This window comes from Solanum dulcamara, chromosome 12 (genome assembly GCF_947179165.1).
Source record: "Solanum dulcamara chromosome 12, daSolDulc1.2, whole genome shotgun sequence".
Lineage (NCBI taxonomy): Eukaryota > Viridiplantae > Streptophyta > Magnoliopsida > Solanales > Solanaceae > Solanum > Solanum dulcamara.
The window spans coordinates 2,193,677-2,216,330 of NC_077248.1; the positions used below are offsets into that span (position 1 = coordinate 2,193,677).

Here is a 22,654-nt window from a genome sequence, read left to right on the forward strand (position 1 = left end):
GGAGTAACTAGAAAAGTTATTATCATGTGACCAGGAGGTCATGGATTCGAGTTGTGGAAACACGCTTACAAAAATATTGCTTACAATAGATCCTTAAGGGTTCAAGAGCTTAATGCACCGAACTACCTTTTTACGGAATGACAAGATCAGGACCACCACTACACAACTCTAAAATCAAACAGCAATGAACTTAGTAGGGGCCTCCCCATTTTTAGGCTCTCAAAAACCACTAAAATCTATATATATCTGACATATTAATAGTGGATGAATGACTATCAAAGAAAAGTCATGTTGAAGATGACACAATACATCTAACAGTAGTGCTCATACATGTGAAGAAAAAATTCAAAATTTTGGTCTAGTAAGTTGAAAAGGGGTGAATACAAGGGAGAATGAGCAAATAATTGTAGGCATTATGAGTGTATGATTCATTGAACACAATGTAAAATAGAACTTATCAATTTCATATAAATGGTGTCATATCTTCACCTAAACTAGAAAGATCTTTTAGTTGCAGATAAAATTTTGCTCAAAAGAGCAATAAGACAGTAAACTGTTAGATGGTAGTTGATATAATGGGAAGTACTAATAATAGGTGTCAACTTGACCCCAAGAACTAGGTAGATCACGAGGCGAGTATTGTGCAAGGCCGTATAAGGAGATAGTTGTTCAATACCTCAATCGATGTAGGACAATCTAACACTCTTGGCCCCGCACACATAGTGCTTGATATAGTCGGAAGTACTTATATACAATAGGTGTTAAATCGACCCCAAAGGCTAGATAGCTCATGAAGCGAGAATCGTACAAAGTCATATAATAAGACAATAGCTCAATACCCCAACCGATGTAGGACAATCTAACACTCTTGACCCCGCACACCCAACGCTGGACATCTAAAGAGTGGGCCCAAATATTGGATAAATCAAGAATACAGATAAATTCAATTTTGATACAATGCTAAGAAACATGGACATTGAGCCTAACTCAAATCTCAAATCTAGCTCATGAGGTAAAACTTATCCAAGACGATAAAAAAACACAATAATCCATTCCTTCGACCGATAACAATATAACAATAGGTGAAATTTTCCTCTTCAATCTCAAAAAAAAAGAAAAAGGTTTGAGCCAAAATCTGATCATAGATTTTCCCAAAGCATCCATATGCAAACAATAAAAACATGGTAATCCTTGATCACAAGTGCCCAACATTGACAATGACTTCTCAAACATACCCCTATATATTCTCTTCACCGCCTTCCCTATTTTTGAACCCACTCAACACCTCTGTATACTATCAAAGAAAAGGCAAAAAGCAATTTTTTTCCAAAATTCTATTGGAAAAATGAAGTCACCAACACAATTTTTCTTTAAGCAAAAGCATATACTTCTAAAATTGCTTATATTCATACTCTACATTTTTTCAATCAATAGAAGTAAGATCTGTTGTAATCATCATTTTGCCACCCCTTCAAGTCTATCATTGAAACAATTGAAACTTGAAGGGTACCTTAGTTTTGAAAAACTAAATTATGCAGCCAAAGACTTTGGCAATAGATGCCAATTCCTTCCATTAGCAATTTTGTATCCAAAATCAGTTCTTGATATATCTTCCACCATAAAATATGTCTTCGAAATCGGTACTATAACAGACTTAACTGTTGCTGCTAGAGGTCATGGACACTCTTTAGAAGGCCAATCTCAAGCTTATCAAGGAATAGTGATTAATATGAAATCACTTCAAGAACCAGCAATGAAGTTCAAGATTGAGGAATTGTCTTATGTTGATGTTTCTGCTGGAGAGCTTTGGATAAATGTCCTGCATGAAAGTTTTAAACTTGGGCTTGCACCTAAATCTTGGACTGATTATCTTCACCTCACAGTTGGTGGCACTTTGTCTAATGCTGGGATCAGTGGACAAGCTTTTAAGCACGGACCTCAGATCAATAACGTCTACCAACTCGAGGTTGTCACTGGTATGTTCATGCACAACCGTTTTAGAAGGTGTTTGGATAAGCTTATAAGTTGATCAAACCAACTTATAAGCACTTTTTTGGCATATCTACGCTTCTGATGTGCTTATAAACAAGTGCTTATATTGGATAATCTATCTTCTTGTAGGTAAAGGAGAGGTGATTACTTGTTCAGAGGAGCAGAATGCAGACTTGTTCCATGGTGTACTAGGAGGACTAGGGCAGTTTGGTATTATTACCAAGGCAAGAATTGCTCTTGAAACAGCACCAAAGAAGGTAGACATTGAACTCCCCAAACCAAAGCAGATAGATTACTTTATGCCAAATACATATATAGACGACCCGTCAAAGTTGGCTCCAGTTTTCATTTTGACACTTAAACTAAGGCCAGTACCTATCGAACACTCCAACCTCATCCCTCATGTGACTTTCTGAGGTTGGAGCATTCAATATGTAGTGTCAAAATGAAAGCTGGTGCCAACTTTGAGGCACCATCAATGGAAGTTGGCTCCAGTTGAGCGTTCAAGTTGGCTCCAGTTTTCATTTTGACATATCAACTAACATCAGTACCTATCGAACACTTCAACCTCATCTCTTGTGTGACTTTATCTAAAGTTGGAATGCTCGATAGGTACTGGCCTTAGTTAAAGTGTCAAAATGAAAACTTGAGCCAACTTTGACGAACTGTCTATGTATTTGGCCATTACTTTAGGATCAAAAAGAAAGATAAGCATTTCAGCATTGCTAAAACTATTTTCTTGACAGGTCAAGTGGATTAGAGTGTTGTATTCAGATTTTGCTACATTTTCCAAAGATCAAGAGAACTTGATATCATCTCAAGATACATTTGACTATATTGAAGGATTTGTCATTATCAACAGAACTGAATTGTTTAAGGACTGGAGGTCTACTTTCAATCCTAAAGATCCACTTCTAGCTAGCAATTTCACTTCAGAGGGTAGAGTTTTATTCTGCCTAGAAGTTGCCAAATACTTCAATCCAGAAGACACAGATAGTACAGATAAGGTTAAATACTTTAAAATCGGTTAACTTTCCAGGATTTGATAACTCATGCAAAATATTGACCTTGTTTCGTAAATGCTACAGAAAATTGATGTCCTCTTGTCAAAGTTGAATTATATCCGATTCACGTTGTTCCTATCAGAAGTCTCCTACGTGGAATTCCTTGATAGAGTGCATGTCTCCCAGATGAAACTACAAGAAAAGGGGTTGTGGGATGTTCCTCATCCATGGTTAAATCTTCTTATACCAAAAAGCAGGATTCTTGATTTTGCACAAGAAGTTTTTGGGAAGATTCTTACTGACACAAGCAATGGTCCTATACTCATCTACCCCGTCAACAAATCAAAGTATTACATTCTTCACAACTAACAAAATCTCCTAATAATACACATTTTCCTAACAATTATCTCGGATGATGTATGTTACAGGTGGAGAAAAGAAACATCAATGGTTACACCTGATGAAGATGTTTTTTACCTGATCGCGTTCCTATCATCCGCTATGCCATCTTCAACAGGAAAGGATGGATTAGATCATATTATAGATCAGAACAAAAGGATACTAAGTTTTTGTGAGAAAACGCATATTGGAATGAAACAATATTTGCCAAATCACAAGACTCAAGAAGAGTGGAAAAATCATTTTGGTCCTCAGTGGGAAGCATTTGTTAGGAGGAAATTCACATATGACCCTTTCACTATACTTGCTCCAGGACAGAGGATTTTCAGAAAGCAAGCAGCCTGTGAACAACAATAACTTGGTACATAGGAGTTTTTAGCTTTAGATGAATGACCATCCTGCTCCAAAGTGTGAGGAACAAATGTACATTCTTAAGTGGGGCGGGGCGGGTTAAAATTTTGAGGCTTTAAGTTCCGCCCCACCCCACGGTCATCCCTATAATATATGTTTATGAAAATCTGGTTATTAGGTGAAGAATTTAGTTAAACAAATATACATTCTTAAGTGGTCAGGTGGTAGTTTTTCAGACTAAATGAGCAGTTTGTTTTTCAATATTTCATTAAATTCATGCAATGTAGAATTGATATAGTGCATTTTATGCATATTTTTAATCTTTACTTTCCTTTCTGCATTAGAGCTCTGCTATTTTGCCTGCACCTCCTTGTCAAGCGCGCTAAATCTATTGTGAATGTTCCTGAAGGAAAAGCTACAATAAAGTGAAAAGGTGTGTTCAACACCTTAGGAGTACCTACTCATGGAAGGAGGGCTCTAAGCAAACACAAGTGAAGATGTGATGGAAGTGAACTAATGAAAGATGACAATAATTTCCAAAAGGACCATTTTGTTGAACATTAACTACACCTTAAAATTAAGTGAATCTTCAATTAAGAGGAATGTTTTGGTGGTGGAGTCACCATTAAATAAATAAGTTGAAGGTTGATCCTTCTATGGTGGGTACTGGGGCCAAAAATATGAAACTCAACTGACAATTTCATAAAACATCTATTAATTGTTATTGCATTCTCCAGCTCTTTCTTGCTGCTTTTATATATTAGGTGCAAAGAGTAAGCATCATATGAACCATAATGCCCAGAAAATACCAATCAAAGACAAATTTAAGCCCAGGCAAAACGAGTATACAAATACAGAGGCGTTCCACTTCCAATGGAGACGATGCAAGGACAGAGAAGAAAAGTGAGTCGAAAAGATATATAATAATTCATCATGTATCTCAAAATGTTCCTCCAGGGGAAATCCAGGCATTAAAAAGACAAAACTAAAGAACATTCTTAAATATAAAGGTGTTAATCAGGCACGGGAGCAATGCAAAATTGGAACGGGCTTAACTTCCTCAATCAAACTATCGAGCAGCCTGCGTTTGTGCATGTTCAAGAAGCTGGCTGACTAATTTGTAAGTGCGTCCAGAAAGGGCCTTGGTGTGATCGATGAGCTGCTCATACCTGAACAAGACAATGCTCATAACATCAGGTGTACGCTAAAATGGGGCAAAAACAAATTTGCATTGAACTTTTCGATAAGGTATATCTGCATTAAACTTACACATTCGGCTGATTTGGTTCCATTATAACTGTCCCGGTCTCCGTGTCGATCTTAGCATCAAGCTTTGAGGTCCTAATAAGATTCACTACCCATCGCTCTGCCTCCTCATAGTTCAAGTTTAGCTTCTCAGCTAGAACCCTGCCATATATGAAATGAAAGAAAATGGTGAGAAAATGGGCACAATTCTCCTTTCTTAAGCACAGTACCCTGACAACATGGGGTATATAGAATATTACAAAAAAACTATGGCCAATAGGAGTGGGAAGGAATCCCAAAATAGATCTTAGAAAGTGACTTTGAAGCATTAGCTACATACCCCATGTCAATGCGTTGGTGAATACGGCAGTAGGTCTCGGAGATAAAAAGGCGAGCATTTTCAAGGAATTCATCCCTCAATGGCACAGAAGAGAAACTTCCCTCTTCAGCTCTTTTTCCAAGGAAAGGATCATTCAATATTAACTGCACAAAGCGTCCACGTTAAAAGGAGGAAAAAAATGCATTTAACAGGAAGAAATCAATGGCTATACTAAACGTACTTGGCTACGAGTAATAGAAACTAGTATGTCCAAGTTCTACAGAACTTGTAAATATTTGCACAGAAGAGTCCTTCACCTCTTATTTCAGAACACAATCCTCACTTCATATATCATCTTAAAGCCAATTACAAGTTATTTACAGCAAAGTTTAGTTTCTACTTCTGATATACAAGAATGAATCATAAAACTATGATTTGAGCATGCATCAAAGCAGATAAACTAGGCGTGAAAGCTTACCTCTTCGCACTCCTTCATCTTTTCCTGTGCTCCATCAAAATCATAGTTGACGTAAATACATGCCAAAAACTCTGTGATGGGATCTTTGCAAGAGTATTGCTCCTGCTGAATAACCTTTATAAAGTCCTTAAATTGAGGTCTTCTCCGCTTGTTGACAATAAATGCGGTCGCCAAGTATCGCAGCAAGTGGGGAGCACTTGTTTGAATGGCATTCAAGTATCTGCAAGACTTCAGGATTTAGAAAAGCTCAAAGGGAAGAGTAAATCCAGATCATATCAACAAAAGAAAAAATAACAGCTACTTTAATCGGAAAGCATCAAGAATAAATACCATCTTAATGTATGTTGCCACAAGAGGAGCAGTATAAATTTCAAACATTTAGAAAAAAGGAAAATAATATTTCAAACATATTCTGCTGTATGCAAACATAAAATACAGTGTGTTTCTGACCCTCCAGATTGCGTTCCTACTTTTTCATTTAGTTTACACGGCTCCATTTTCCCACTAAGGGAAAGAACTAAGTAATCGCAACTTCCCTAAAATATTTCTCTACATCATCCTCTGTAGGTGATAGTATCGGAAAAGATGCCTAGCTGAAACAAGATGGGGAAAGCAAAAATGAAGCAACAAACGAAAACAAATCATCTATAAGCAATAGCAACTAAAGTACAGTTGGCATACTTGTCCTGGTTAAATAGGTCAACGATCTGTGTTCTGCCATTTTCATGGTTGAAGAAGATGAATAGACTCCAATGCATTAGCCATATTCTATTCTGAACTTGATTCAACGGAGTAGAGAAACTCTGCAAGACAAGTGACACTCTTAGTACACTAGGTAACAAACCGAGCATCACTCCATTTTTCCTGCTAGATACTCAACTTGTAAGACCAACTCAAGCAGACAGATAGTCGACTCAACATATGCATAATATTACCTTTGAGTCGATAATTTCCTTCAAGCGGTTGAGTTCCTCCAGTGCAATATCCCAATTCTGCATTAATATCTCCGCCGCAAGCTTTCCCCACAATGCACTGACGCTCCTATCACTGTTTGTACACAAGGCTCGGTACTGGTAAAGATAATCAGCAGCACCAGAGTAGTTTCCACATTCAAACTGAAATTTGGCATATTGATACAATGCCTCTATCTGGTCTGGACCAATCTGCACAGGTTCACAAAAGCCAATTATTTAGTAGAACGAACAGAGGGTTTTCTTAGATCAAAATGCATTGATCATTGCTAATCAAATATAAAAAAATTATTCACAAAATTAGCTAGAGAACAACTTCTGTTGGTTAATCCCTTTCACAAGTACTAAAAAGGAAGGAACTTTAAATCATGTAAACCAGACTAGACCTACGCACCTGGTACCTCTCTTGGAGCAACTGAAGATTGTGCTGTTTGTCAGCTCTCAACTCCTGGACAGCACTGGAATTCTGCAAGAAAGTAATCAAAGGGGCTGCAGCTTCCTCAAGTGCTTTCAACCTTGCCACAACCTCAGCTCTCCTCTCCATCATTTCTGAATAATCAAACAGCAATTAGAAAGACAGTGCAGAATTAAACATGTAAGGAACTCCCAAAATCACTTCTGCTTAAACTAAAAACCAATTATAACCAAGAAATCCCCAAGGGCAAGTGGCAAACGGTTATAAACTTGGTACGAAAACAAATACACATACCAACAGCTTATCTAATCTAAGTGCACCAAGAAAACTAGGCTTTAATCACACCATATATTGCATATATAAACTGTAAAGCTCAAATAGAGAACCCAGACAACAACACCAAAATTAACTCACATACCAAATCAACATCTGAGTGAGGAACAAAACCAAAAAAAGCGAAAAGACAGTTATAGCAAAAATGATTAAACAGCTCAAAAGAATGCCAGAAACCAAAGAGACACCTCCCAAAAAAGATAGAACAAAACCTAGCCGAAAATCTGAACAACTACTTTATGACAATGGTGTCAGAGCTAGCTTGACCCCAACTCTACTAATCTACTAAACAGCCTACTATAGTCCAGAATCATAGCTACTGCACGTAAATCACCACCAATGCTGGGATTCAAACCTGGGTTCTACAGATTATCACTTTATACCTCAGCTACACAGATATCCCCTCAGGACAACTCCTAAATAGCTTCCAGAGACCATCTCCATCAAAATTAACCACCACCACCACCCCCACAAAAAAAGAACCCCTTTTGTTAAAATAGCACAAGTATCAAGATTAATAAAGAAATAAATCAATTGACATTCACTAACAGCTGACCTCTATAAACATAACATTGATATGAAGAGAAAAAGGTCTCCAGATTGTTACTCCTATACCTCAACTATACAGAAAAAACCTCTATAGATCGCACTGATCAAAATTACAACACCCCACCCCTCCCCCCTCCCCCCAAAAAAAGAACCTCTTTTGCTAAAAGGGCACAAGTATTAAGATTAGTACAGAAACAAATCAAATCAATCAGCATTCACCAATACGTGGACCCATATAAACATACATCAATATGAAGGGAAAACGGAGATACCTTGAGGGACAACACTTAGACAACTTCTATAGAAACACACACGAAGCAACACAGACAACAACACACCAAAAAAAAAAAACTTAATGCTGAAAAGGGCACAAAGTATTTCAATCAGGAAGGGCACCAAATCAATTGCCACACACAAATACGTGAATAACCCCTATAAAAATACATCAATATGAAGGGGGGGAAAGAGATATCTTGAAGGACAACACTTAAGACAACTTCTAAAGACTATATCCATAAAATTTACACCAACCCAAAAGAAAAGAACCCCTTTTGCTAAAAGGGCACAAGTATTACGATTAATAAAGAAAGAACCAAATCAATTGTCATTCACAAATACGTAAACCCCTATAAACACACACACACATCAATATGAAGGGAAGTGAAAAAAGATGATACCTTGAGGTACATCGTCGGTGTGATAGAGGGACTTATGAATATCCATAGCATAATCAACCATGTTGGTGTTATTAAGAAGCTCAATCTTGGCCTTGAGTATATCTTCATCTGGGTACAGTGTCCTCTCTTGCAAAAACTCCAGTAACGGGAACACCAAATGCCTGTCCAATTGCGGCGCTACACGTGGCGTCAGGTCGTACTTCGCCGCCATGATTTTTGCTGTTAGCAACGAGAAAGCTCGCCGCTTTGCAGGAACAGAGAGAGAGTGGATCTGTAGACGAAAGCTCTCTAGGGTTTTGTTTTTCTCTCTATGGAATAGATATTGTTGAAACGCACCCCTTGTCTTTTGAGTATTGTTACCTTTACCCAACTTAAATAGGACTACTATTTAAAAGGATATTTATGGTAGACTTGCTATATTTCCCACTAATAACCTGTTTGACCAACCTTCCGTTTACAATCACTAGCGCTCATCATCTTAGTTATTAGCCTATCTTTAAATCACAATTTTCAATCATTATAATCAGTCGCTTATACTACATCACTAAACATATGTAATATCGACTTCCATCATCATCACTAGTTTATTATTTTATTTCATCAACTATTACCTCATTACAAACAATCAATATAGCTATTCAATTGTACTCACTATAATTATTTATAGTATTACTTTACAATCATCATTGCGAACTATCACCATCTTCATTAACCTTTAGAATGTGCTTCATCAAAATAGTTTTATTGCACCATAAAGCTAAAAAAAATTCTCTCTTATTAATATAATGTTCAATTATCATTTTTTTTTGAACTCTATATACTATTAGGAGTAGTTTTTATATAAAGATAAGTTACATACATTCATATACTAAAATAAAAATAAAAATAATTTTTCTTAATTATTTGATAGTCAAATTGAAAGACAAAATCTTAATAATTGAATATGCATTCAAATCTATCTTCTTCATAAAAATATGTGAGGACTTGACATTGTATTTCTTGTTGTTCTTCCAACTTTATGTTGTTTTTAATAAACAGGGCTATATTACTTTGGAAAGTCCCATATTGCGATTCAGTTCAAATAAGCTTCATGGTATAAAGCACAATCCTTCAATCTTAAAATAAATGAAAATTTTTCGTATATAGCCAATATTTTAATTATATTTCATAGCTATAGTTTGCTAATTATGATTCATAGCTACATGTTAGAGGGAGGAGAGAGGAGAGCAAGATTGGGAGAGGGAGGAGAAAGGCAAGCTAGAGAGGGCAGCTAGTGGAGAGAGGTGAATTGTGTATGTATACCTATCAATTTGTATGTGTATATTTGTCAAATAATTATATATATGTCATTGATATATGTATGTATTTGTATATTTGGCAAGCGAGATTGAAAGAGGAAGGAGAAAGGCGAACGAATGGCACGATTTTCTAATTGAGTGACCCAATTTATCTATCCTTTTTTCTAATTGAATGACACAACTTGTCAAGTAATGAAGAGCAATGAGACCTGTTTGGATCTAAATTATAACTTTTTGACTTATTTTTGTTATTTTAGCTTAAAACCCCGTTTTTAATCTCATCCAAATACTTTATAATTGCTTCAAAGCTATCCTAGCATAGAAAGACCCAAAAATAAGTCAACCCAAATAGGCTTTAAGTTGTCAACAATATGTTGGAATACGTGAACACATCAAATGAAACACAGAAAGGATTTAGTTTGATAATATCCCATTAACTGCTGCAAAACACACCAACTTCTACAAGAAGTGATTTAACTTCAGCCTAAAGATTGTATTACAAAAACCAACAGTAGCAAACATATCTCTCCTGAAAACAAATGAAATCAAAGCTGGAAAGTCATAGTAAGACCACCCGTAATTGTAAAATTCACATGCCTCGTCTAAGCGATCAGGAAAGGCAAAACGGTTAGCATGAAGGACTCATAAGTGAACGTAGCCGAGCCAGAATATGAAGTATCCTTCTCCTTAAATTTCTCAGTTAGCCCCTGCAGAAAATATGAACGCCTATGTGAGGAAAAAAAAATGAATAAATAGAATGGTACATGAATGCCAGAAAAGATGAAGTTACTGTAGCTTACTTTAACAGTGAGGCAGCACCTAAATCAAGCAAAGGAAACGAAAGCACAAAGCGTAAATATTAGCAAAGCATAGAATAAAAGAGAAGATATAAAGATATTAGTAGAACAATATAAAGAAAGATTTGCATTGATGCAGAAACATACTCGATGAAGTTATCATATTCAATGGCCCTATTCTTTCCACCAGTTTTGTCAAATTTGGAGACCAGCAAATCCAGGATAGAAGGTGATACAGCATATCCCAGGCTATGCAACGCGTCCCTCAATTCAGATGAATCAATTCTTCCACTTCTATCCCTGTCAAATCTCTCGAAAATTCCCTGCATTACACAGGAAGTTCCAATCAACTTGCATACAAAGGGAGATTCTTTTTTCCTAAGCAAAACGGAAAACACAAAGAAGTGCAAAGGTGGCCGTAAAAGATTCTTTAACTTACCCTCCATTCTTGAAGACTGTAAAACACTGAAATGAATTCTTTGGGACCTGCCAGGGCAGAAAATAGATCAACAGGTAGAAAAAGGAAAAGATCTATAATGCTCAACAAAGAAAGAGACTTCATAAAGGTATATCTACAACTCAAATTCAATCAACATCATTAAATGATACTCTTGATTAACTTCAAAAACCAATAACATTGGGAATAAAAAAATATAGAGTAAAAGGGAATAATTCTGCATTCATCTTTCCTCTTGAAAAAACGTAGAGGAAAAGGGAAGTCTAGAGCAGATGTTAGCACACATTCATTTACAACCAGATGCTGAAACAAAACTTTCTAAGTAGAATAATCAATGTACAAAGTTTCATTTTTGTAGGCAGTTATATTTTGCCACCCTAATGGCTCAACAGGTGTTCTAACGAGATTCTAACTTCAAAGAAGGAAAGGAGAAAGGAAGAGAGGGAAATAAGAGAGAAGTATAAATGGAAGTTCGGACGCTATCACCATATTCTCTCAGGCATCCTTTCAAAGAGAACTGATAGTACAAGACAGTATTAAATTAAACAAGATAATGCTCGGTTGAGATTACACTTTCATAAGTTATAGAAACTTCTAATCTGCTTTGTATAAGATCTCCATGCTGAAAAAATGTTATTTCTTTTTTTTATATGGAAACCCCACCCTGCATCCCCCCATCAATGGACCAACAGGGTCTTTTCACACTTTTTCTCCCTTGACGACATTAGTTCATTACATGTCCAATTCAGAAGAAGTAAAATGGCCAGGCAGTCATCAACTCAAAGGAACAACAAAACTCAATCTATTCCACATAATCCTAGACAACAACAACAACAACAACAACAACATAATCCTAGACAAGGATATAAAAAGCAATTCATACAGGAATTTCTGCTGCACAGGTTGTGGAATGGCCATACCAAAGTCTTATAGGCCTGTTCTAGGTCATATCTTCCTGACCAATATACACTTTAGGATGACTCACCAATACAACTAACCGTAAGGTATTGTATTGGTATGCGGTATGGGATAGATAAAGTTATCCCATGAACTGGGATATTCCATGGATAAATAACCCCAGGACTAACTAATACCCTAACTAAATGCAAGATAAAATAATCCGAGAATTAATATCCTTTATACCTCGTACCAAACAAACCCTAAAATCTTAATCAAAATTACTTGTTTATTACAAATGGTTACTCCAAATGACCTTTTTTCTCAACCACTTTTAATCATAAATCAATTGTATACTGCATATTTTCATCAGTAATTGCACACAATCTAACATTTTAAGCACGGAATTCATCGTCAATTCCTTCGAATTCTATGATAGATGGCAAAAATTGAAAACATTCGTATGTAAATATTGAGCCCAATTATTTGGAATTAAGATTATTACCGATTTTTCTAGTGTTGGTATTGGTGAAGAGATACATAAGGAGATGAACAGTCCTCAAGCTGAAGCTCTGATTATAGGAAGAAAGCGCCTTCTGCAGCTCCTTATCATCGATTAACCCACTCCCATCCTGATCAGCAAGCTGGAAACATGCCATAACATTCGGATCGGTTCCCGGTGGAAAGGCAGAGGGCACAAGAGACGCAAAAGGGCTACTAGCCCCATAAGGCCCGGAGGGAGGTGGCGCGTGGTATCCACCATAAGGAGCAGACGGTTGTGAGTGATTATCCTTCGGTGGTTTGTTCGGATCACCGTAAGGAGCTGAAGGAGGTGGGGCAGGGTAACCTGACCCACCGTACGGTGAGGAAGACTGTGGTTTATTCTCTTTTGGGGGTTTATGCGGATCACCGTAAGGCGGTGCTCCGGCGCCGTATGGTGAAGGAACGGGATCGTAAGGGGAGTGACTTTGCGGAGGTGGAGCACCGTAGGGTGATGATGAATGCGGTGGTGGAGCACCGTAGGGTGAAGCTGAAGACGGTGGTGGTGGAGCACCGTAGGGTGAAGCTGAAGACGGCGGTGGAGCACCGTATGGGGCAGAGGAGTACGGCTGAGATGACGGTGGCTGGCCGTAACCGTAGCCGGGAACATTGTGCGGGTAACCGGACATTTTTGTAAAGCTAGAGGGAGAAATTGGAAAAAAATATTTCGTAATTAAAAAATTTAAAATACAAGACAACTCATATAAATAGTACTTGTAGAAAGGTCCTGGAATTGGATATTATTTACGCGGTTGCCACTAGTCTACTTCGTTAAGTAACCGCGGATTTTGCACATCAAAAGAGTCGGCAAAATATTTATTCTCAATTAACAACCTCAATATTAAGTATATTTAGTAAAAAAAAAAAGATAATTAAGATATACAAGTTTGTCCCCATTTCTTTTTGCCATTGGTATGGAATACCTAAGTAGAAACTTAGTAGGGCTCAAAGAGTGCAAGCGATTTCACTTTCACCTTAGATGCGCTAAGCTAAACATAAGTCATCTATGTTTTGGTGATGACTTGCTCCTCTTTGCTAGAGGAGACCTGTCCTCTATAACGGCTCTACATGCCTGCTTCACACAATTCTCCCAAGCATCAGGATTGCAAGCCAACCTAGGTAAAAGTTCAGTGTACTTCGGAGGAGTTCGTGCACACAATCAACTCATAATCCTTCAACATTTGGGATATAGCTATGGAGAATTGCCTTTCAAGTATCTAGGCATACCACTAGCTACAAAGAAAACATCCTTCCTACAATGGAAGCCCCTAGTGGAAAAGATCACAGCCCGAATCTCTTTTAGGACTGTCAGGAAATTATTCTATGCAGCCATGCATGGAGAGCTCGATTAGTGATCTTTGGCATCCAACTTCCAAGCCTATTGGGCTCAATTATTCAGCATTCCTAGTAAAATAATTCAGCTTATTGATGCTCACTGTAGGAGTTACCTCTGGTCTGGTAGTGGCACCATCACTAAGAAGGCTTTGGTGGCTTGGGAATCTGTGTGCTCACCTAAGTGCGTTGGTGGACTGAATCTCACAAACATAACTTTATGGAACAAAGCTGCTTTGGCCAAATCTTTCTGGGACATAGCGCACAAACAAGATAAACTCTGGATCAAATGTATTCGCACGTACTATATCAAGGGACAACTAGTAGAGTGTATTCCTGTGCCTAAGCAAGCTAGTTGGTTAGTAAGGAAATTGTTTCAGGCTAGATCTCTCTTGTGTCAACTGCAGAAACCTAAGGCAGGAAGAAGTATGATCAGATAGATATACTACCATAATATGCAGAATAGACCAAAGGTAGAATGGAAATGCATCATGTTCAGAAATGAAGCCAGATCAAAAGCAAAATTCATCACTTGGCTGCTTATGCATGGTAAAATGCTAACCAAGGACATACTTCTCCAGTGGGGAATGGAAATTAATCCAACCTGCACCCTCTGCCAGAAATATGCAGAAACTAGAGAGCATCTCTTTGTGGAGTGTGATTACACAAAGAATGTATGGACAGAAATTGCTAGATGGATGCAAATACAGTGCGTTGCTGCTACTACGTGGGAGGACCACCTTGTTTGGATGATACAAAGAGCCAAGGGTAAGTCATGAAGGGCCCATATATTCAGACTAATCTACTCAGAACTTACCTATAACATCTGGATCGAGAGGAACTGGAGAACGTTTGAGAAGAGAAGTAGAAGCTGGGAAGATATTGCTAAAGAGACTTCATATGTAGCATGTGTTAGAGCACCTTCTAGGATTAGAGATATGATGCATAGTTTTATATTCTAAATCCGTTATGCTCTAGGTGAAGATTCTCTTAGAACTAACAAGCTGAGTGTTAAGCTTGTTGCTATGTAATGATTCACTTTGGTAGTTAATACAATCAGTTTAATTACCAAAAAAAAAAAATGAATGGTTAAGATATGAAATTTGCATTACATAAGGTATTGTCGTAATTGTGTGCATATAGAGGGGTAGTAATATATTTGGTACAAAGTAGCAAGTAGATATTTGTTATTGACAGATGGAGCTATAAAATCAGCTAGCGCACCCAAGTGGATGACGCGCACGAAAGCAACAAGTCAATTTAAAATTTGTACTTACTCCGTCTCAATTTTATATATCATTTTTTAGATTTTGAGATTCAAATAAGTATATTTTTTATGAGAAATGGCCTAAAATATCCATCAACTATTTGAATTGATATAAAATTATCCTCCAACCTACTTTTGGCCTCAAAATACCCTTGACGTCAATCTTTTGGCTCAAAATTACCCTCGATATTAACCATTTGATTCATATTTGCCCTTGTTTTTATCAGCTTCCCTAAAGTATAATTATTAAATAATTATTTATTGTGTTGTATAATCTGATTGATCCAAATTTAAATTTTTCTCAAATAAATAATAAAAACTACATATGAATAAAACTACATATGATCCATATTTTGATTCGATATGCTTGAAAATAATTCAAAAATTTATTAATTTCATGATATCTTCCTATTTGGCCGATTTTAAATCAACTCCTGATTTATTATAACCCTCTCATAACTACGGATCCAACTAAAATCAATATTTGCCCCGTCTGATTGTCCTTTTAATTTTTTTATTATATTGATTAATATAAAATCTTCTATCAATTATCCAAATATATTGTTCATTTCCTCTTTTTATTCCTTTTTAATTTTTTATTCTTAATTAAAATATCAGAGACTCAAACTTGAAATGAACTTATATGTTCATATTCATTTAATTTGTATCATTATCATGATGGGGTGTGGATGGGGATATGAGAAAAAAATAATTTTATTTTTTTATTTTGAATATTGGGTGCACACAAAAGAAAAATGCAATATATGTACATAGCTGCATAATTAAATCATCTTCTATTGAACTAATTATTTCTATATGAATGTTACCGCTGTTTTCCTCCTTTTTTCTCCCTTGTTTTGTCATAAGTTAAAAAAAATTAAAATAGTGGACAAGATCCAAACAAAAATGGCGTACAGAGTAGAGGACTAACATTTTTATATATCTAGTTTACTATGGAATCCAAAATTAGGCCAATTATATAAGCTTATATATTAAGTAATTTTAAATTATTTTAACGAAAAAGAGCCTAAAATGCTCTTAAACTATGAGATTTGGTACAATATTGCCCTTCATTAGGCTTATGAGTGTGGACCATTAAAAATAAGGATAATTTTGAGCCAAAAGATTGACGTCAAGGATATTTTGAGGCCGAAAGGTGGATAAAAGATAATTTTGTACCAATTCAAATAGTTGAGGGATATTTTAGGCCCTTCTCCGTATTTTTTATATATTTTTTAAATATTTTGAATTGTTAATTGTTATGATTTATAGTATTTTTTTACATAATTTACAAATATATAAATTTCATTTTTTAAAAAAAAGAAGATTTCATGCGTAAATTTTTAATTAAATTTAAACTGATTAATTTTCAAAAATCGGAAAATTTCACATAAATTGAAACACACACATGAATATTGCTTTTTATTTTGGCCCTAAAGGATATAAAAGTAGAGAACTCCATATTTGTACTTTGACTTTTGTAGTTAGATCAAAAGATTAGGTGAGCAAGAGAGAAAAGAAACAATGATCAAAACATAATTGAAGTATCACTCTTTTGGTACATCGAAAAATTGCAATCTTACATTGAACATGAATCAAAAAATTAAAAGAATCAAAAAATCAAATTAGTTTAGTTCGATTAGATCTTTTAATTTTCTGATATGTGTGCCTGTAGAAGGTAAGCAAGATCAATTAACATATGGGGATCAGAGACATGCTATATTATTTTATCAATATAGTAGCAATAAAAAAAAGCAGACACGTCCTCTATATAAAGCTCCATTTGCTACATGTCAAGTTGTCAACAACCCCATTCTCAAATATTCATTTTCTTCAAGTCTTTATTATGGAAAGAAGCATGTATAAGTGACTACAAAAAGGGTCTTGAGTTCATTGAAGAGGTGACTAGCAACGTCCGTCGGTTATTTTTCAAGGAAATAATAATAACAACATATTCAGTGAAATTTCACTAAATGGATATAAAAAAGTAAAATATATACAGATCTTATCACTATCTCGTGAAGTGAGCAAATATGCATAAAAATTTTAAAAATAAATTAAAATTTTTATTAAGAAAAATGACAAAATTCCTCATTTTTTTTTCTTCAAAAACCGTGAAACTTCATTAATTTTTTAAGTATAAAATTACAATTGAGTAGAAAATATAATCAACGAAAAGTATTTCATCAAAGAGCATGTACGAACTAGTGGTAGACTTGTTCAATGTCATAGCAATTACTTGGGTTCAATTGCTAGTTGTTGCAATTTCTTTTAAGAATAATTTATATCAATTTTTTATTTAAGAAAACCAGCGTACATCGTCACCTACGCTTCTCCGACGTAGTCAAGTTTGTCGGCTTTGGGTTGGCTCAACACAAAAAATCTAGGTTGTCCGTCATTTTTAGCCCCATTTTTTTTTAGCAGTGATAACTAGGAGTGTTCATGGTTTGATTTGAATTGATTATTGATTAAATTAAAATCAAATCAATTTAGTTAGTTTTTTTATTTCAAAAATTAAACCAAACCAAAAAATAACCATCAAGGGGCTACACATCTCAATACACTGAACAATCCACACAAAAGCTATTGTGGATTCAATTAAACAATTAATCAATACTAGAGTTACTATTACATAAATAAAGTAATTTAATTAAGCAATATTAAAATCATTATACATCAAAAATCAAAAGATGAGAAAAACATAAGATAACTGAATTTCATCCAATGTACCAAGTTTCAGAAATCAAAAAAACTCATTTCCAGTAGCATAAAGTAAGTTCAATCTTCTTGAAATCTCATAGTGCAAGTCAAAGCTATCACTAGCAGTATTCTCCACCAAATTCGACAAAGTCTCATATCCTTTAGTATTAATAGGAGTTGTCTCCAAAACCAACTTCTCCAACACCCTCCCCATTGTATGTGTAATAAATTGTGAACCTACAGCATACATATCATGCTCAGCACATGTCATTGGCACCATCCTACACCCTTCTTTCTCAAATATATCAAGAAACTTATCAACCTGTGATGTACTTGATTTTACCAATACGAACTTTAACAAACACATAGGCCAAATCTTTCCAACTATCCTTACCACTTTCAAGTCCTAAACTACATTCTTTAGTTCATAAAACTAATACTTCAGATGAAAAGAAATTATATTTTGCAATTGTTCTTGATGCAACTAACAAACAAAAAATTTAAAAGGACAAATTAAAGCCAAAGAAGAGGAACTTTACAGGTAGGTATAGTTTCTACATTCCACCATCAACCAAGGAGATTGAAACACTATTTTAAATTATGAAAAAAAAAGATGAAAAGGATCTGGAAGACCGGAAACTAAATACTTAAAAGTTAAAAATCATACTTGGAGTTGAAATTTTTGAAGCAGAACTGTTATGAACAGTGAACAAAAACTTGGACGATTTGACATCTTTTTCTTCTTCCTCAACCACATGGCTTGAACCTCCATAGCCTAAATTCACTCAATGCTCAAAGTAGTGTCTAGATATTCTAAAAAAATTTCACTATATTAGGCATTAAATATCTACAAACATAAATATGATCGAACTTCTTTTTTCTTTAAAAGAGACAATAAGAGATAAGTATAGACTTCTATTATGGAATCAAATTTTAAGTATCAAAAAAGAAATTGAAGAATGAATTAATAAGCTGTAAAGTAGTACCTTTTACAACTATTTCAACTTTTTGAAATTAAATTTTAAGAATCAAAACAAGAAGAAATAACTAGTAAGTTGTAAAGTAATACCTTTTTCAACTATTTCAAGCTTTTGCATTTCTTTTAAAAGATTTTCAATCTTGCACTCCGTAGATGTTGAACGTAAACATTTTTGACTATAAACAAGAGCTTCAGCAGTCTTTGGTGACAAAGAACTCCAATAACAATCAAGGATCCGACCATCAATGCTAAAAACAGATTCTAGAGCTACAGTAGATGTAGGAATAGCAAGCTCATTTCTTGCAATCTTGGAGACAATTGATATCTTTCAGATGAAGCTCTCCACCAAGTCAAGATATTGAAATTCTTAATCTTCTCTACATCCCTCCAAATACTTGTCAAGATCAGATTTATCATCAACATTATTTTCTTTTTCAAGAAATTTCTCCCATTGAGATTGCCACACATCAAAAGTGTCCATTGCACTAATTTCACTCACCACATCTGTTTCATCTCCAACAATTTCACAAGAAGTCCCAGAAATAGAATTCTTGTAATAATTATACAAGCTAGTTAAAGTGTACATTACTTTGGTAGATTTACTACATCCCTCCACAGAATTATAATAATTATGGAAAAAAAACTTCACATTCTTCATTTTAAAGCGAGTGTGGTCAAAAGTTGCTGCTAGGAGGAATAATAGTCAAAGTTGCCAAAAGCAACTTTTGACAGAATCAAAAGTTGCTGCTAGGAGGAAGAATAGTCAAAGTTGCCAAAAGCAACTTTTGACAGAAAAACTGGCAACACGTTTACAAAGCGCGTAAAAGTTTCTTTTACGCGTTTTGTTCCTCTTATAAATAGAGGGCATTCTGCCCTCATTTATAACATCCAACAAAAGAGAGAGTAAGAATACAAAGAGAGTAATACACCAAGATAAATATTGTAGTCTTGAGTGTCCTCTTTAGTAGTTGTTCCTTTTACAAGAGAGAAGTGTTAATTGTTGTTTTCTCCTTGTATTTGAGAGCTGTGTACTCCATACAAAAATAGTGAAATCCTTCTACCCCGTGGTTTTTCCCTTCTATTATTTAGAGGGGTTTCCACGTAAAATTCTCGTGTCCAATTTATTTTCATTATTTTCATCATATCAAACTTTAGTTGTGGTGCTTCCTTCCCTCAACAGCGAGGATCCAACACAATGGCAACAAACAACAACATATTCATATCATCAAAATCACCCCAATATTTATCAAACGTTTCTTTCCTCTTTTTAGCCATACCAGTCAAAAGAGAATCATCACACTTTGAATAGTTGACAATTATGCTTTGAAGATTAAAAAGCTAATGAAAAAAAGTATTTGAAGTAACATGTAAAGTACTCGAAAACTTCAAAGTGATTTGATAGCAAATCTCCAAAAACTTGAGAAATACATTCACATACCTCCAATTTTTTGAAGATGGATGTTTTATCTTTCCACTTGAGTCAAAACAATATTTAAAGTACTCATGATCATCAATATACAATCTTGAAAATGCCTCTTCAAATTTGAAAGCAATATTTAACATCTAATATGTAGAGTTCCACCTTGTCTCAACATCCAAACTCAAAATTCTACGAGTGTCTAGTTTAACCTTCTCAACATATGACTTAAAAGTAGTTCTTGCACAAGAAGACTTAATATATTTCACAACATTTCTTCTCCGAAAAATAGAGTTATTTTGTTCACTCAATCCTTCTTTTACAATCAAGTTTAGGATATGAGTATTGCACCTAACATGTAAAAAATTATCTTCCACGATAACACCTTTTCAATCACTAATTCTCCCTTTCAAGTGTGTGATTGTTGCATCATTAGCTGATGCATTATCAAGTGTTACTGTAAGTAGGTTCTCTATTCCCCAATCTAACAAACAAGATTCAATGGCTTTTGCAATAGTCTCACCCATGTGATCTATAATTTGAAAAATATTCAGATTTTTTTTTTTGCAACTTCCACTCATCATCAATCCAGTGGGTAGTAATGACCATATACGTAAAATTTTGGAGTGAAGTCTACGTTTCACTAGTAATACAAACACGTTGACCTTTAACAAGTCTTTAAGCTTTTGTTTCTCTTCTTGATAAAATTTTAAAGTGTAGCTACAATAATACGAGATGGTAACTCATAATTAGGCAAAATAAGCGACATTAGTCTCTTAAAACCTTCGCCATCAACAACTCTAAATGGTTGTTCATCAATTATTACGAATTCAGCAATGGCCCTCCTGACTTCGGTGATATTATAAACAACATTTTCCAAATCTACTTGTCCCCCTCTTTTAGTAGGTTTGAGAGTTGTTTGCTTTCTATCAATAGACTTGAAAGAGTATTTCATACACTAGGTTAAACTCCTTCATGTACTTTCTCATAGAAATTTAGGAAAAGCCTTGTTTCAGGGCCCTTCTCACCTCCTACGAGTCATCCGGCGGAAAAGACTTTCTGAATGGGGTAAAAGAACTTGGGATCATCGATCTCTTCCTTAAAGATTGGGATGAGTCGATGTCGGTGGATGGTATGAAAACACTTGCTGATGTCAGCCTTAACTACAACTACATTACGCAAGCCCCGCCGATACCTACCTATAGAGTCAAATTCCAAAAAAAAAGTACCGTAAGTAAATGTCCCAAACGATTAGAAGTCCCATTCCTACTAATCCAAGCAAAGTCTTTGAAGCAATACTTACATTTTGCCCTCACTTCACCCACTTTGTTAGTAATCTCTGAATAATGATCCTAAACTTCAGATGATTTTTTACCAATTCATCCAGCGCTAGGATCTTGACTACACAAAGTTGTTCTTTTCTGTTTCTTGGGAGGATTGTTCACAGAAGAAGTATTTGAAACATTACCTTTTTCTAGAGTTTCATCAGTTGTAGTTCCTCCTACTTGAGGTTGAACTTCCAAGTCGTCAACCTCTAATGGCCGTTTCATCTGAAATTCGAACAACTAAATTTTTTTTAAAAATTCTTAATTTTCAAGCCATGCACCCTCTAGATTAAAATTAGATAAAATTTTAAAAAATCAAAAAATACCGTCAATCTTCACTTTTAATTCTTCCTTGTATGTGAACTTGAGAAATGAAGAAGATGCAGAGAAGAAAAGGCAAACCTTTTGAAGTTGAAGACTGAAAAAGGTGAAGAGAAACTGCTTGAGACTTGGAAGTAAAGTTACGTTGGAAAGAACAGAGACTCTGATGTGAGTCAGGGAGACTAAAGTAACAGACTTTGATGGACTTAGACTTAGGATTTTAATAGTTGGATTAAAATTTAAGTGTGGATTTGAGAAAATGATAAAATTAAAGATTTAAGTTTATCAAAACTCAATAAAATATTTATATTTTATTTATGAATAATTATTTTAAAACATAATATATATATATATATATATATATATATATATGTATGTATAAATAATTTCTTGGTTCGATTTGATTATTTTTGTTGGTTTTTTTTAGTAAAATCAAGACCAAATCAAATTGTATCAGTTTTTAAAATTTAAAACCAAACATAATCAAACCAAATATCGAGTTATTTTTAATCGATTTGGTTCGAATTACGATTCCATTTGATTTTTAACCATTACTATAAACAACTATAGTGATAACCAACTCAAATTTAG

At 35.0% G+C, this 22,654-nt stretch overlaps 4 protein-coding genes across 4 annotated transcripts; 1 reads left to right on the top strand and 3 right to left on the bottom strand.

Moving 5' to 3' along the window:
* Positions 1 to 1,144: 1,144 nt before the first annotated feature.
* On the top strand, positions 1,145 to 4,001 carry LOC129877050 (cytokinin dehydrogenase 1-like). Its single transcript, XM_055952527.1, has 5 exons — positions 1,145 to 1,976; positions 2,122 to 2,249; positions 2,739 to 2,999; positions 3,081 to 3,343; positions 3,425 to 4,001. The coding sequence occupies exons 1-5, from the start codon at positions 1,346 to 1,348 to the stop codon at positions 3,750 to 3,752; spliced, it is 1,611 nt and encodes a 536-aa protein (XP_055808502.1). The 5' UTR covers positions 1,145 to 1,345; the 3' UTR covers positions 3,753 to 4,001.
* Positions 4,002 to 4,650: 649 nt separating this feature from the next.
* On the bottom strand, positions 4,651 to 9,076 carry LOC129876180 (eukaryotic translation initiation factor 3 subunit E). The gene is made up of 8 exons (XM_055951529.1): positions 8,734 to 9,076; positions 7,154 to 7,308; positions 6,724 to 6,951; positions 6,470 to 6,591; positions 5,789 to 6,008; positions 5,332 to 5,474; positions 5,016 to 5,153; positions 4,651 to 4,915 (listed from the first exon to the last, which is right to left on the bottom strand). The coding sequence occupies exons 1-8, from the start codon at positions 8,942 to 8,944 to the stop codon at positions 4,816 to 4,818; spliced, it is 1,317 nt and encodes a 438-aa protein (XP_055807504.1). The 5' UTR covers positions 8,945 to 9,076; the 3' UTR covers positions 4,651 to 4,815.
* Positions 9,077 to 10,444: 1,368 nt separating this feature from the next.
* Positions 10,445 to 13,405, bottom strand: LOC129876768 (calcium-binding protein CBP-like). Its single transcript, XM_055952262.1, has 5 exons — positions 12,688 to 13,405; positions 11,268 to 11,314; positions 10,976 to 11,151; positions 10,832 to 10,850; positions 10,445 to 10,738 (listed from the first exon to the last, which is right to left on the bottom strand). The coding sequence occupies exons 1-5, from the start codon at positions 13,349 to 13,351 to the stop codon at positions 10,634 to 10,636; spliced, it is 1,011 nt and encodes a 336-aa protein (XP_055808237.1). The 5' UTR covers positions 13,352 to 13,405; the 3' UTR covers positions 10,445 to 10,633.
* A 4,599-nt stretch (positions 13,406 to 18,004) lies between these two features.
* On the bottom strand, positions 18,005 to 19,663 carry LOC129877311 (uncharacterized). Its single transcript, XM_055952798.1, has 3 exons — positions 19,091 to 19,663; positions 18,689 to 18,796; positions 18,005 to 18,258 (listed from the first exon to the last, which is right to left on the bottom strand). Exons 1-3 carry the CDS (start codon positions 19,116 to 19,118, stop codon positions 18,065 to 18,067), a joined length of 330 nt encoding a protein of 109 aa, XP_055808773.1. The 5' UTR covers positions 19,119 to 19,663; the 3' UTR covers positions 18,005 to 18,064.
* Between the last annotated feature and the right edge of the window lie 2,991 nt (positions 19,664 to 22,654).